At 37.5% G+C, this 12,333-nt stretch overlaps 1 protein-coding gene across 8 annotated transcripts in view; it reads right to left on the bottom strand.

Annotated features, from left to right (window-relative positions):
• Window positions 1–12,333, bottom strand: part of ABI3BP (ABI family member 3 binding protein) — a 515,514-nt gene that overhangs the window by 158,726 nt on the left and 344,455 nt on the right. For 5 of the 8 annotated variants that reach the window (XM_088481142.1, XM_088481145.1, XM_088481144.1 and 2 more), the window contains exons 20-25: window positions 12,236–12,310; window positions 7,651–7,719; window positions 7,471–7,545; window positions 5,453–5,515; window positions 3,320–3,391; window positions 359–412 (exon numbers count right to left, since the gene is read on the bottom strand). In XM_088481142.1, coding sequence (XP_088337268.1) covers window positions 359–412; window positions 3,320–3,391; window positions 5,453–5,515; window positions 7,471–7,545; window positions 7,651–7,719; window positions 12,236–12,310 — 408 coding nt within the window. Of the gene's footprint in view, window positions 1–358; window positions 413–3,319; window positions 3,392–4,491; window positions 4,564–5,452; window positions 5,516–7,470; window positions 7,546–7,650; window positions 7,720–12,235; window positions 12,311–12,333 lie in introns of all 8 variants that reach the window. The other 3 variants (XM_088481147.1, XM_088481148.1, XM_088481149.1) reach the window with 2 other exon arrangements.

Raw genomic sequence — 12,333 nt, 5'->3', positions numbered from 1 at the left:
ACCCTGCCAGGTCCCGTCGCTTACGAGGTCGGTACACACTAGACTTCGCCTAGTCTGTAGATTGATCCTTCTCATAGCTAACTAAACTAAATCTAAACTAAATCCACAATGGCTTGCTCACTTACTGTGAATAAAGTAACAATATATTGTACATATAAAATAAATCAATGCATAAAGAGAAATAACATGTTTCAAAACAATGTGGGTTACATTAAGATGCCCAGATGTGTGTGGCTACATCTGACCATCTACCTATCTACAATCACAGCACACACTTCATTAATGGAAAAAATACAACCTGACCGAAGTTTATGAAAGAAAATGAAAGGTTACAGTGCTCTGATAGACGATTATTTACCCGTAACGGTGGTTGTTTCTTCATATATTTTAGTTGGTTGCATGTCTTTTAAAACTGAATGGAATAAAAGTATTTGTTAGTAATGTTTAGGACAAATCATGGATACTGACACTTGTCTTCAGCTGGAATAGAACATGAGTCACCTATGGAGCAAATAATATGTGTATATGTAATAAGTTATGACAGTGGTTCCCAAACTGAGCGCCATGTCACCCTGGGGTGCCTCGGGACACTTGCAGGGGTGCCTCAGGTTGGTGGTCCAACACCAAATCAAATTATGTATGGTCAATGTAATGTAAATATGTGAACAAACAGAAGTGCAAACCAGTCCACAACCACATAACTGAACCTAAGGATGACAGGTAAGCACAATTTACTTCACTTTACTATATTACTACATGTTTTTTTCTGAATTTCTCAATAACAAACTGAAACTTAGGGGTGCCGAGAAAACAATGCTGATACTCTAGGGCGCCATGATTCAAAAAAGTTTGGTAACCACTGAGTTAGGACCCAAACCACAGGAACAGAATTTGAGTTCAGGTGGTTGATACTTTACTACAGCAGGTAAAAAGGGGATATAGTCGGGATCCCAGCGGTGACCATCAGCACTATACCGACTCTGAAATCCGACAGTTATCACAATACTAGCTCAAGAATCCCGACAATGAGTATTAGGGTTAGGGTTAAGCTGCGGAAGGGGACGGTTAGGGTTAGCTGCGGGAGGGGTGGGTTAAGGTTAGAATACTTACCAACATGTGTCAGGATTTTGACTGTCGGAATTCCACTGCCGATATTGTGACTGTTGTGATGGTCACCGCCAGGACATCGTATATTTACTAAAGTGCGGGCTTTTAGAAATGAAGATGTTGCCCATAGCAACCAATCAGATTCTAGCTATTATCTTCTATAAGGTGCTAGATATATGGTAAGTGGAATCTAATTGGTTGCTATAGGCAACATCTCCACTCCTAAAAACCTGGGACAAGAAATGCACTCACACTTGTGAGATAACCAGATGCTTTTATGTGTTGTAATGAGATAACTTTTACAGAAATGTGAAGGGATTTAACTACACACTAGGGGCTCCATTCAACAACAAGACACAACTGATTTAGCTCTTTCAGTATTTAACAAACAGCAGTAAGCTTAGCTCACCACTGTACCACTACACCATCTATAGATGGCAACAGCCTTTCCGGCTTCAGCGCAGCCTTCATGGCATTGCAGAGTACCGCCAGGTGAAAGTGGCATGTGCATGAGCAGACTGGCTATTGTGCATGCACATGACACAACAGCCCGTCACTGGCAGTGGTAGGCTGCCAGCAACATCGTGGAGGATGCCTCGGAGGAGGGAGATGACGCTGGACCTCGCCGGACGGGTAAGTAATGTTCGAATACCAAAGGCATATTCATTAGTATCACTGCGACACTAAACTAATTATGCCACTGGTAATAAGGATTGTTGTTAAATGAGGCCCTTAAAGTAACGTCCTGCATCTAAATGTTTTGTGTTGGACAGGAGAAAGATAAAAGACAAATCATAAATAAAGCTACCACTTTGGGTTCTCTAACCTTAAAATTATCTGCGGCCCATCTATTTAATTACTGGTAACTGATCATGGAACACTACACCTGCTGCATATACAATACTATAGACCGGATTCAGATTTAGGAGCAAATTAAAAAGGAGCAAGAAAAAATAAATAATTTTTTTTTTTTAAATTATGTTGAAAAAAACATAAAGGGGCCCATACAGCACATCAGCAATCACAAAAAAAGATTAACAGATTCTGTGATTTATTTCCCTAATTTAAATATTTCCCAATCCACCAATATGGACCCACGCATTACAGATAGGACGCACAAGCAGCTTCTTAGCATGCCTAAGTTCTGTGCGCGTCTGCGTTACAGTGTCAGCAGCTGTGACACTATTACGTAGCATTTTGCAAGCACATACACATGCAGTCATGCCGCATATATTTTAATTAGCAGAAGCTGCTTGTGCGTCGTAATTGCATTCTTTTGGCAATAAGATGCATTTGAAGGTAAAAAGTCGCACAAAAAGACGGTCGGTGCTACCGAGTCACACCACGGCATGGCGAGACTAGAATAGCTGTTTAACGCGCAAGGAAGTATTACGTATGTGGGCACATCTGTAGCTCTGAATCAGGCCCTATATTTACCTTATTTTATGATACCTGGAAGTACAGACACCTTTTTGCTGATCTAACCCCTAAAACACTGAAGTGGTGCAGGTGGCTGACACAAGAGTATTATGTGGTAGGATTTACAGATAACACCCTATGTGCAACCCCAGGAAAATAGGTATACAATGGTTAAAATAGTTTCAATTATTTCCCTTTGCAAATGTGGGAAATCAAGTAGCAAGATGTTAGATACAAATGTGATAAATAGGGTTTCTTGTGACTGATTTCCTATACTCTGCATAAGATGCTTAAAGTATGTGCATTAAAACTATTGCTTAGTTGCTTATAGGGTAGTACAGTAAGTATGTTTGATAGAGATATATCTTGGGAGAGACTACATCCAGTCTAGTATTCAAGAAGCTCCACTTGTCATATAATCGGTTAGCTCCATCTAAGGACTGAGATACTGAAGTGCCTAGAATAAATAAGCAAATTAGGTCAGGACCTGAAGGTACTGGAGCTGCCTGACATAACATTGGAATCTCGCTCTGGAATTCCATGTAAGAAATACCAGATGATACACAGGTATACTTGACAAATTAATTAAAACACATTAATTGTGTATTTGAACAATCTGACAGAATGCTGGCTGCTTTCTATTACAAGATACAAACATATGTCATTTGTAAACATAGGTCTTATGGCCTAAGTATTTTAGATGTATGTACAGTATATCTAATGTGGACCCTTCCTTTACAATGCATTTATAATATATACTGTGTAAACGGAATGAACAATGTCATTACTATACCAGCTGTAGGGTATGTCTCTTCTGGCAATGGTATTTTAGGATGAGCAGGAGAAACTCTTGTTCTCTTTAATGCTGTAAAATAATATTGATGTTAATTAGTAATATTCCTGTGAAGATCCACAGCCCGTGTCTTAGCCATAGCCACTGATGCCAAGTTTAAAGAACTTATTTAAGTAACATGCAACATAATTGTAAGCAGGATATGGAACACTGCTATAATGAATAGCAGTACACACGCCATACTAATCTATCTTTCCTGGGGTACAAGGCTTATAGAAAACCAAGACTGTCCCAGCAACAACTATATATGTTAAATGAAAAGCATACATATATAACTGACCTATACAGTATGGGTGAAAGACTGTAATCAGCAAACACGCTTCTCTTCTCTTATTATGTCTCCCTCTAGTTATTTGAAAAGGTTGCTCAGCAAATAAGTCTAATGCAATCACGATCCAGAAGCTAAACACTGTCGTAACTGTTCAATCTTTTTTTTTGGGCTTGAAACGCAGTACACAATGTTTCCTTTACTAACCATTATGCTACACCGCATATTAGAATACAGATGTTCTTCACAGAAACTTCAAGATTATTGCCACAATATTATAATCTATACCATTTTGCATTTATGCAGCTATAATTGGTATTATGTTCATATGATTACCAGGTATAACACACAGCTGTGCCATTCGTTTCATATACAGTACCTCTTAAACTATATTGGTGATTTCAAATATCTAAAAACTTTATCAATACCATTTAACACAGTAACCAAAACATTCTGTAAAATGCAATGTCAGGGAAAAAATACAGATAAAATAAGTGAGCAACATCAAACTACTAATTGTATGACCCTATGAAACATAAATGAAATGATGAAATGGAAAATGCTAAATATCAATAGCTCAGCCGTCTAGCTGTACTGTACACTTCTTGCAGAAAGTAAACTTCTGCCCATGCAATAGGATCATTGATCATGCTTTGGTTACACAGCCATGCCTACTCTAGTTGCCATAGAGGAAGCAGTTAGAACTAATGAAGAGCTAATAAATTACAATCAAACAGGATAATTCAAGAATCAGAGCACTTATGCTGCATAAGCCATGCATCTCTAGGCATGACTGGCAACCCTTCTGCGCTCAGTGTACAGGCAAGATAAACATGTATGTTACCCTGTGTAGATTGCATTCTCTGGGAAGTAGTGGGAGTATTAGTTTTAAAAGACATGGATGTCGTTGAATATACTGTAGTTTGAAAAGAAGATATATGTTTGTTTCTTTATATACATATACACACAAACTATTTAATAATGAAATAGCCCCCAGCAGAAACAGTGTCTACAAACACAACTTTTAGTTCTATAACAATTAAAATGTGTACTATGTTTTACAGATAACCAATTGTCAGCCACTAGACACTGATTGAGAAGACAAATACAGATAAGACTAAGAGCCTGATTCAAAAATGTCGATATTTTTACGCAGATTGAGCGATTGTTAGCCATTGAGCATGCATGTAATCCACACTGTGCATGCGTAGCGATTGACATGCGATTATGCTCGCACAGAGGATTCACTCACACAGTGAGTGAGAGGCGGTCAACGTTTGGGGGAGGTAACAGGGGGTGGTTAGAAAAACATGGATATGTTGGACCATTTAAACACTGTGTTTTGGACGTACATAAATTAGTCACTGCATTCATGCTCGCAGCAGGAGAGCCCTCTCCATGTCTGGAGACCCGCTGTGTCAGCGGCATCTTACGCCTACCCAGAAGGTAGATGGCCGTCTGACCTACGTTCGATGATACCGGTTTTGTGCGTGAGCGGCGGATGTGAGATGCTTTCAGTGTGCGTCTCTAAGCACTGGACGGCGAGTTAGTTATTAGCATACTATTGCAGCTGTATTCCGTATGAAATCGCAGCTGCGATTGCATTAGCGTACATCTCTGAATCAGGCCCTAAATACACTCTACTAAACTGACAAAACTAAAATGTGTGTTCTTAGGCACATCTCTGCATCATACTGTTCATCAATGACTATATCTCTCAGCAAATTCTGCCTGCATTATTTGCCCCAAAAAATGGCTTAATTAAATGAGCACATGCACAGAAATAAAAAAAAAAAAAATGTTACCAGTAGTGGTCTCGGGCCTGGAAGTTGATGTAAACTTCTGAACAACAGTTTTAGCATCGGAAGCTGCAAATAAAAGCTTTAAATGACCACTTTTGTGCTTCCTGATTACATGATTACATCACTGGGGCAATGAAGGGTAACAGTTCTATAACAAAGGGAGCATTTTCTACATCGTTCTAAGCCTAAAAGTTGTAACCAAAAGCAATGTAGCAATATTAAAAGGTATTTTATTATTTTGAGGACTTAGGAGGCTGCTAACAGTTGAATAGGTAATAAAAATGATCCATTATTAGTTTGCGAACTACAGTACTGATATAAACCAATCGCTGCTTTTAAAAATGAGGAGCTGATCCTCATCGTAAATGGAGATATAGATACACAATAAGGAAGCACTTTCGGGTTTACAGACCAATTTTACTTGAAATTATACAAAACAAACATGCACATATATAAAAAGAAAAATATAACAAAAAAGAATCATAATTCCTAGAATCTAAATCTGATGAGTATAGATATTTAAAAAGTGTAGCACAACTGTAAATGTAATGATTCAAAATACCTTCAAAACGGTCACCACTCAAATAGATTGACAATAATTAATCTACTGATTGGTGAGCTTTACTTACACTCTAATATTCCAGAACAACTGAAAAGCATATACAGTATTGTTGTAATAAAGTCAAACAAGCTGTATACTTAGTAATGTATGAATACAAAGACTTCAGTTAGTTGTTAGTAATCAGTAAATCTTCCCTCAGCAAGACAATAAAGATCGTCAGTGCACGTAAGCAAATCAGCTGTGGCAAGAATTGCCCTCACTTCAACAGTATGACAGCCAAACTGTGGGCAAAGATCCCTCTAACCATGAGCAATTAGCTTCATTTTCAATCACTATTTCTCTAACTGCTGTCAGTAAACTCATACGTCTCATTTCCAGAACTTCATGACGCGTTTCTTGGCCAAATTTTTCCTTTGATAAAATTGCATTTGATTGGACAAGAAACAAGTCATGAAGCGCCAGAAGTGAGGCGCTTGTGTTTGGCAGGCACGCTACCAGTGGTTTTATATACGGCATTACATTACATTGCTTCATAGACAGCTTCCATCCCAAGTACCATCAGCAGTTGGTGAAATAGTGATTGCAAGCGATGCAGATCTACTCACAGTGAGATTGCTCCTTGCCTGCAGTTCGACTGTCATATTGTTGAAATGAGGGTAATTCTTTCTTGCCACAACTGCGTTTCTTATTAAGTGATCTTTAGTGTCTGGCTGGAGGAAGCTTGTCCTACTGCTCACTAACTGAAGCCTTGATATTCATGCATTACTAACAAGTATACAGCCTGTTTGACTTTATTACAACAATATATACTTTTCAATTGTACTGTAATATAGCAGTGTGAGCAAACAAGTGGATTTGACTGGTGATGATATTTTCAATTTCCACATTTACAGCTATGCTATTACACTTTTTTAAATACCTATATGCATCAGATCTGGTCTCGGGGACTTAGAATTATTGTCTGTTATATTTACATATATGCATATGTGTTTTATAATATATTTATTTTCTATTGTATTAATATAGTAAAACTAGGACCTTTAAAAAGTAAAAGGTATGTTATACATGTTGCTATTTTGATAGCCACAGTTAGACCAAATTAAAAGCAAATATATGTTCCTTTTAATATAAAACCAATTCCGAAAAACCCCGATGGGCAGACATGTTTGTCAGAATGGACTACAATAGCAGGACAGTTTGGCCACTCTGTCTATTTATGTCTATTTATGTTTATGGCCAAGTCCGGCAAACATTTGGGGTATGGCAAAGCCCGGCAAACATCTGGGGTATGGCCTGCTTTTGAGTTTTATCAGAAGAATCCAGTGCAATAAATGCTTTTAGAATACTATGTATGCTTATAAAAAAAAAAAAAGACAGAAAGGAATGTGAATCAAGCACTGCATAAAGACAAACAAAGACCTTGGGTCATTTAAAACACAAAAGGATCCATAGATTTTACCTAAAGTATTTTTTTCTGGTTCGTGTGTGTGTGATGCTTCATTAGTATGCATTTCAGAGTCTGGCTCTGTGCTGTCTGAGGTAAAATTAAAACAAACAACAAATGAAGGCTGTAAGAAAAGGGAAAAATTAAGTCATAGAAACACAAATACTGTTAATTAGTAATGGATAATGATTTTACCAGCTTCCATGAGTGGTGCTTCAGTGCTAGGGAAAGGTTTTGGGTGAAATGATGCAGTTTCTTTTGGAACTGGAACAAAGAGTAGAATTTACACTCAACTTCCAGACAGTTGAATTCAAGATGGAATGAATTTGTGTGTTAGGAGGAGAAAGCAAAGTTGACTCTGGAACATGAATTGAATTAACCTGTGAAAGAAAAACTGAGGAGGTTCTATAGAATTTCGAATATTGCCCTGTTTACAAAGTAATGCAAACTGAGTAAATTAGTAGTAACACACTGTGCATTATTTAATGCACACATAGAAGCAAGATAAACATTCTACAATTGTAATCTCTGGCAAGAACCAGTTGGGTGGGGAACCAGCATAGGAAGGTAAAGTGTAAAGTAAAGATTATGAGGGGACCATACATTAAGGCATCGGGGGTCTCTACTTGCAGCTTTTCAGGTAGCAATGCAGAAGAGAATTTGTGTGAACACACCAGTATATAATAACCAAAATGCTTAGCTGATGCTGAAAGCCTGGAAAGACACCGGGAAGGGCTCAATGTCCTAATGCAGGTTGATCCCACAGAGAGTTAAATTCTTACTCATGTCGCCCAAAACTGGACTTCAATCATTTTTTCGGCAGAGATTCTCATTAAAATAAGCTGCATTTAATTTTGCATACAATTATCCAAATCATCAAGTAAACATATACAACATTAAACCACTCTACTACAGAATAATAAAAACTTTTTGTCACAGTATGATAACATTAAACTTCAAAGAGTTACCTGTCTGGCATGTCACCTAGAAATGTAGAACCCATCTTGTTATTAAGACCGCTTTCAAATATTTGACTGTGCTCACATCACAATTACTTTTCCTCACATCATTAGCATTCATGTTAAGCTGTAGCATGCTATCCTTCAAGTATCATTTTATAGTAGTAATAGATCTCAGTGGCAAGAACATCATTGAAGGGATTACACCTTCACAATTTCTCAAGGAATGTGCTAAGTTATATGCATAATATAGTTATGATAGAAACATTTACAGGCCAAAACACATTGTAAAATTTCAGTGTATATTAACCATTCTCGAAAAGAGATTTAGTCGCCACACGTGTCTAATAAACAAGCACTTACCTATAGTGTATTTCAGACACTTGCAATTACCCCTTAAATATGTCTATAAATTTCCCAATTATGAAGTCGCTGATATATAAATACAGCTAACACCACAATGTTATGCTTAAATGAAAATACCAACCCCATACCAGGCATGCAGTTATGGGGGGTTGCCCAGAACACCTAAAAAAAAACAAACTGTAAGTTCTATTTTTGATATTTAAGAGTCACTACTGCAGTCGCAGTACTGACTCTGCATACGATAAGGGCCGCCAAAAATAAAATGCCCAATATGGAGCCGCTGTGCATTCCCAGCTCCTTCCATTGGATTTTGCAGATCTCACATAGCAGCGTGCAGACTCGAGAGGTGTGCTGCACTTTGTGCCCTTTTATTTAATGTACACTCACATAAATGCAAAGTTACATTTGGAATAATGGCTATCATACTGCACAAAATAGTTTACTTATCATCATATTCACTAATTATTCTAGAATGTCATTTAAGTACTTATAAAGACAACACATTTCCAGAGTAGTTCATTATGGCCAAATGCACCAACTTAAAGATCATTCAACCTAGAGGAAACAATGATGCAGAGAGCCTGGTAGATGTCTTAGTTACATCAATCATACATGTTTTATCTGCATTTAAAATGAAGCCTACCAATAGGTGTAGCTCATACTGTACTTGTAATGTCACTTATGCCTCAAGTATAAGTTATAACAATAGCAGCTTTTATTACTTATTCTTAGCATCTACCAGTTGTAGAAGGCATGGTAAGTAGATTTATTAACTTGGATACATGGTATATTACTAGTCAAGTAGGGAAACTACAATGAAAATTGTATTAGCATACCGTATAATACTATCACTAGATCACAATAACCTCTATATACACAATATTGAGACATTGAACAACTCCTATGAATTTGCTAAGCTGTAAATTACTATATCCAAATTCTACAGATAACTGATCTAGTTACCTAGCATATCCTATTTGCCTTGGACCTTTCCCACTGTAATCCGGCTCTGGTTCTACCACTGACAACAGGCCTGGGCAAAATACAGCCTGCGGGCCATATGCAGCCTGCATGCAATTGTGGGTGGCCTGTGTCCCATTGTCCTTCTACAGTCTGCATGCAGTATACTCACCTGGGACAGTCTGGGATGGGTGTATAGTGGCGGATACAGGTTCTATGTCCCTGCCTTAAATGGACAGCATGCTGCCATTCTCTTCAGTCACACAGCCTTTTGCCAACAGCACTATGTGTGATTTATTTAAAACTGGTTCTCTGGAGTTATTTGTGTTGCCGAGAGGACTGACACTTTATATTTTTTTATGTCTCATGTTATCCCAAGCTGAAAATTATACAGGCTCCTGGAGAATTTCTTCATGATATCCAGCAGGGGATATTTGCTCCAGCTTAATTATATGTTGTATTATTAACCTGCATGTTGCATTTACAAATTCTCTGCATTGTCAAGAAAACATGCATTTATAGCCAGAGACTGTGTACACAATTGTGTCTTGTATGTTTTAGCTCATCTCTCCCCACTTTATTTTTGTAACTTTGTTTCCCATACTGTATATGTACCTCTCCCTACCCGTTTCCTCTTGTGTGTCCTTGAACACTCCTCCCCACCGCCCAACATGTGCTTTGGAAAATATATATTTTGTGCACAGCCCTCGACTTTTTACCAAAGTTTAAGTGGCCCCCGAGCTGAAATAATTACCCCTCTCTGACTTAAGCTGGGTACGCACCAGGACGACGGATCGGCCCTCAGACTTATCCACCATCCTATATGAGATTCGAAAGGAAAAGATAATTGCCCAACTGAACTCTGGCACACAAACAAAAATTGTTATCTAAATTAAAATATAACCTTTATTAAGAGTTCTTTAGAAAAAAAACCTTCATGTGGAACATGAATCTGAATGCATAAGTAACATTACCATTTGACTAATATATATTTGCCCAATTCTTACTATTACTGGAGATACATATCTTTCAACTAATAGATCTGCTTACTAAATATCTATGAGATATGTTCTGAGGAATATACATATTGACACTGATTAATTATGTGAGAACAGAGGAAGTTTATTTACTAATCGGGACCCCTTTGTCCTTTGTATCAACTGCTACTCACAAGGATACAATAATACACGCATATCAAATACTAGATTATAAACTCACAATAGTGGGAATAATTTATTTTGTCTGGTCACGTCCCCTCCCTATAAATTTACTGCCTGTTATTTTTACTTGCACGTGGATCTATTAAGAGAGACATAGACATAGATTCATTATATTAATAGTAATTAAATACAAGACAGCAGCATATAGTGTTTCAACGTCAATTTTATTATATCACTTTTCCATCTTTGCTTTCACCACTTCTAAATCTCTCTATTTGTTTTTAAATATTTCACTTAACAAAGTTTTTTTTTAAAGAACTCTTAATAAAGGTTATATTTTAATTTAGATAACAATTTTGGTTTGTGCACCAGTGTTGGGCAATTATCTTTTCCTTTCGAATCTCATATATATAGTTCTCCATATTGTCTGTGGCAGCAACCCCACCTAGTAAGTTAAATTTGAATTTATTGTATTGGGAATATTCAATTGAACATTTGCTAGTGCAGTGGTCCCTTTCCCCCTTTTTTCCCCTGAATAGGAATGCATTATCCACCAATTTATCTGATGATTGGTAAGCGCATACACACTTACCAATCATCGTCCCAATGTGTAGCGACTCATGTCACAACTGGGCGAGCATTTACATGTACCTGCCCAGTTGAGCTATCAGTCACCGGCGGCCTCTGCAGATATCTTGGGCATCGGCTGTGCTGCACAGCCGACGCGATATGTCTGTGAACTATGTTGTTTACAGGTACACACTGGCCGACACACACAGAATATATTGGCTACTCAATTGAAAGGCCGATATATCAGTTTCCCATATGCACATGAGTGGCGTCACAGTGTGGCTAGCATGAACACTCCTCAGCAGCTGCTTTTTTTATGAGTATCAATCACAGTATAAGTATTCACTAACTAAACTGCAGGGTGTTTGTTCTGAAATCAAGCATTTGGAAACCCACCTCTAGAAATCCTTTGGTTGCCACAGAACACAGTAAATACAAACACATATTAAAGAGCCCAATATACAATGTTATATGATAAAAAGTTCAGAAGAGGCTGACAAACAACATGGTAGGATTACATTTTTGATCTTTACAGATTTTTCCTTGCACTCCATAGAGATTTTTCTGTAATTATCAGTGATGTGTGCAGCTGCACATAAACAATAACTGAATATCCGTCTTTGTTTCCTGATTAGTTTCAAGACCACCACTATTATTCTGGGTAAGGATACAGCTTTAATGATTAGACAATAAAAGTTATACTTCAATTTTCAATGTAGACCTATTGTCTAACTGCATATTGTGAACATATAAAGAACATTGTACCAGGTGTAGAAGGTGGAACTTCGATCATAGCAATACTTTGACGTGCAGTAGTAATATACTGACTTTCCGTGAATGCTGAAAGAAAAATTCCAAAAACA

The sequence above is a fragment of the Taudactylus pleione genome, unplaced genomic scaffold (genome assembly GCF_031769625.1).
Source record: "Taudactylus pleione unplaced genomic scaffold, aTauple2 ptg000265l, whole genome shotgun sequence".
NCBI lineage: Eukaryota > Metazoa > Chordata > Amphibia > Anura > Myobatrachidae > Taudactylus > Taudactylus pleione.
The sequence above is the reverse complement of the archived record's forward strand: the minus strand, read 5'-3'. Positions and strand labels throughout refer to the sequence as shown.